Raw genomic sequence first — 2,670 nt, 5'->3', positions numbered from 1 at the left:
AAAAGCTACTTAAAATATTTCGAAACTCCATATTCTCAACTTCAATGGATACACCATTTTGAAAATTAATTTCTTCGTACACTCATTATTAATTTTGAGATTATAATTATATATCAAATTCAACCTCTCAACTAGGAGAATTTAAATCTACATGACCTGACTCAAATTAAAAGTGAACACCACCCAAAAGTATACCTCAAAATAGACATTTTAAATGTCATTTTAACTATTTTCAAAAAAAAATGTCATTTTAACTAATTTATCAACAATTAGCCACCCATTTTTTTATAAAGTGACAACTTTGATTCCTCACCAACAAAACTGTTAAAGTCCATCATATTTGCATTGCAGAGAAAAATATCATTTTTAGTCTCTCGATTATAATACACGTATCAATTTTAGTACTTGACTATAAAAAATTTCAAATTAGGACTTAGGTGCATGACTATTCAATTTGTATCTCATTTGGTCCTTGACTATTAACATTTTCAAATTAGGTGCATTACTATTCAACTTGTATCACATTTGATCCTATTTCAGTCAAATTTTCAATCAAAATTTATTTAATTTTTATTTTAAAAATTATTTTAAAAATTTTTAAATTAAAACCTTAAAATAATAACATAAAATAACGCCAGCCACCCCACCCTGGCACCCTCTCCTCCTTTGTCTCCGACGGAGACGAAAGAAGAGGGGTGGGGTGGTCGGCGTTCTCTTTCCCCTGTCGGAGGCGAAGGAGGAGGGTTGTAGGCGTTTTTTTTTCTTTAAATTTTTTTAAAAAAATTATTAAAATAATTTTTTTAAATAAAAATTAAATAAATTTGTCGATCACCAGTGACTTGGCCAGAATTTTGACCAAAAAATTTAACGATAGACTAAGTGTGATACAAATTGAATAGTCATGCACCTAATTTAAAAATTTTAATAGTCAAGGACTAAAATTGATACATGTATTATATTCGATAGACTAAAAATGATATTTTTTCATGCATTGCATGTGTAGAGCTATTTAGTCAATATAAAAACAAATTTATATTTTATAATTTTAAACCATTAAAATCTTTATCGGGGAACCAAAGTTGTCAAAACCAAAAAAAAAAAAAATCAAAATCACTATATCATATAAAATTAGTGGGTCAATAAGAAAATCACATTAACAATTAAAGGATTGGTGCAAATTGTTATCTCATATAAATAGAGTGACCCAACAAAAAAAAACGTATTTTTTTTAAGAGTAATTTTCAAACCTCCATTACTAAAGTCTTAAAATTGGTTGACTATTCTCACCCTTAAAGTCTATAAATAGTTAGCAGCAAGCCCACTATTTTATCACACATTAAAGTACATTGTCATCAGCAACATGGAGTACATAAGAACTTTTTCCATCTTCAAAAAAAGAACTCTTTCCGTTCTCCTCCTCCTCCTCCTCAGCCTATTCACATCCGGCTACGCCGCCACTTTCGAAGTCCACAACAACTGCCCCTACACCGTGTGGGCAGCGTCAACGCCAATTGGCGGTGGCCGCCGCCTCGACCATGGCCAATGCTGGAAGATCAACGCCCCAGCCGGCACGAAAATGGCCCGCATATGGGGCCGCACAAAGTGCAAGTTTGACTCTAGCGGGAGGGGCTCATGCGAGACCGGTGACTGCGGTGGGGTGTTGCAGTGCACCGGGTGGGGCAAACCGCCTAACACCCTAGCCGAGTACGCCCTTAACCAATTCAACAACCTCGACTTCTTCGACATCTCCAACGTCGACGGCTTCAACATCCCCATGAGTTTCGCCCCCACCAAACCCAGCACCAACCACAAATGCCGTGCAATCTCATGCACGGCGGATATCGTCGGCCAATGCCCCGGCCCTCTCAAGGTTGCCGGAGGGTGTAACAACCCTTGCACCACCTTTAGAAAACCAGAGTATTGCTGCACCAATGGACCATGTGGGCCCACAGATTATTCAAGGTTTTTCAAGACAAGATGCCCTGATGCTTATAGTTACCCTAAGGATGATGCCACCAGCACTTTCACTTGCGCGGGAGGAAGCACGGATTATACCGTTGTTTTCTGCCCATGAAATGTTATATTATATCCCTAAAATGTTTAAGAATAAGTGGCTGATCTAAGGCTGTGAAATCTGAATAAAATGGATGGTTTGTTGTACACAATCCATTGATGACCGATTACAATAATAAATGGTTACGTTGTAATAAAAGGTTTATCTACTTAGGTTGTATTATTGTTGGTTTTTTTTTTAAGTTTTTGGATGACAAGAAAATCTTTCATCACTATCAAAAGGTGTGTACTGATGAATAAACTACACTTGTCTTCTTTACTTACATTATATTGCAGCTTGGTTTGTTTTTTTTTAATAACAAAAAAAAAAAAAAAAAATCAGCCATTGTCATTATTCGATAGTATGCGTGATAATAAATCTTGCTCCTATTTCTGTACCTACATCGTATTGCTGCCTGTTTTTAGTCAATGAAGTTTATGTTTTGTCAACCACTCATTAAATCAATGAATATAATACAGCATGGTAATATATATGTTCTAAATTTTGATTAATACAATATATAATTAATTATATACTTTCAAAAAACAGACACTAGAAGAAATTTATTAAAAAAAATAAAAATAAAAAATAAAACTGCAAATTTACCAATGCATTTC

At 34.6% G+C, this 2,670-nt stretch overlaps 1 protein-coding gene across 1 annotated transcript; it reads left to right on the top strand.

Moving 5' to 3' along the window:
* Positions 1–1,346: 1,346 nt before the first annotated feature.
* On the top strand, positions 1,347–2,336 carry LOC116001679 (osmotin-like protein TPM-1). Its single transcript, XM_031241578.1, has one exon. The coding sequence runs from the start codon at positions 1,361–1,363 to the stop codon at positions 2,072–2,074; it is 714 nt and encodes a 237-aa protein (XP_031097438.1). The 5' UTR covers positions 1,347–1,360; the 3' UTR covers positions 2,075–2,336.
* The last annotated feature ends 334 nt before the right edge of the window (positions 2,337–2,670 follow it).

This window comes from Ipomoea triloba, chromosome 13 (assembly GCF_003576645.1).
Source record: "Ipomoea triloba cultivar NCNSP0323 chromosome 13, ASM357664v1".
In the NCBI taxonomy this organism is placed as follows: Eukaryota; Viridiplantae; Streptophyta; class Magnoliopsida; order Solanales; family Convolvulaceae; genus Ipomoea; species Ipomoea triloba.
Note: the sequence above shows the minus strand (reverse complement) of the source record. Positions and strands in the feature narration are given on the sequence as shown.

Coding starts and splice junctions, on each gene's coding strand:
- LOC116001679 (XM_031241578.1), top strand. CDS start 1,361: ATGGAGTACATAAGAACTTTTTCCATCTTCAAAAAAAGAACTCTTTCC.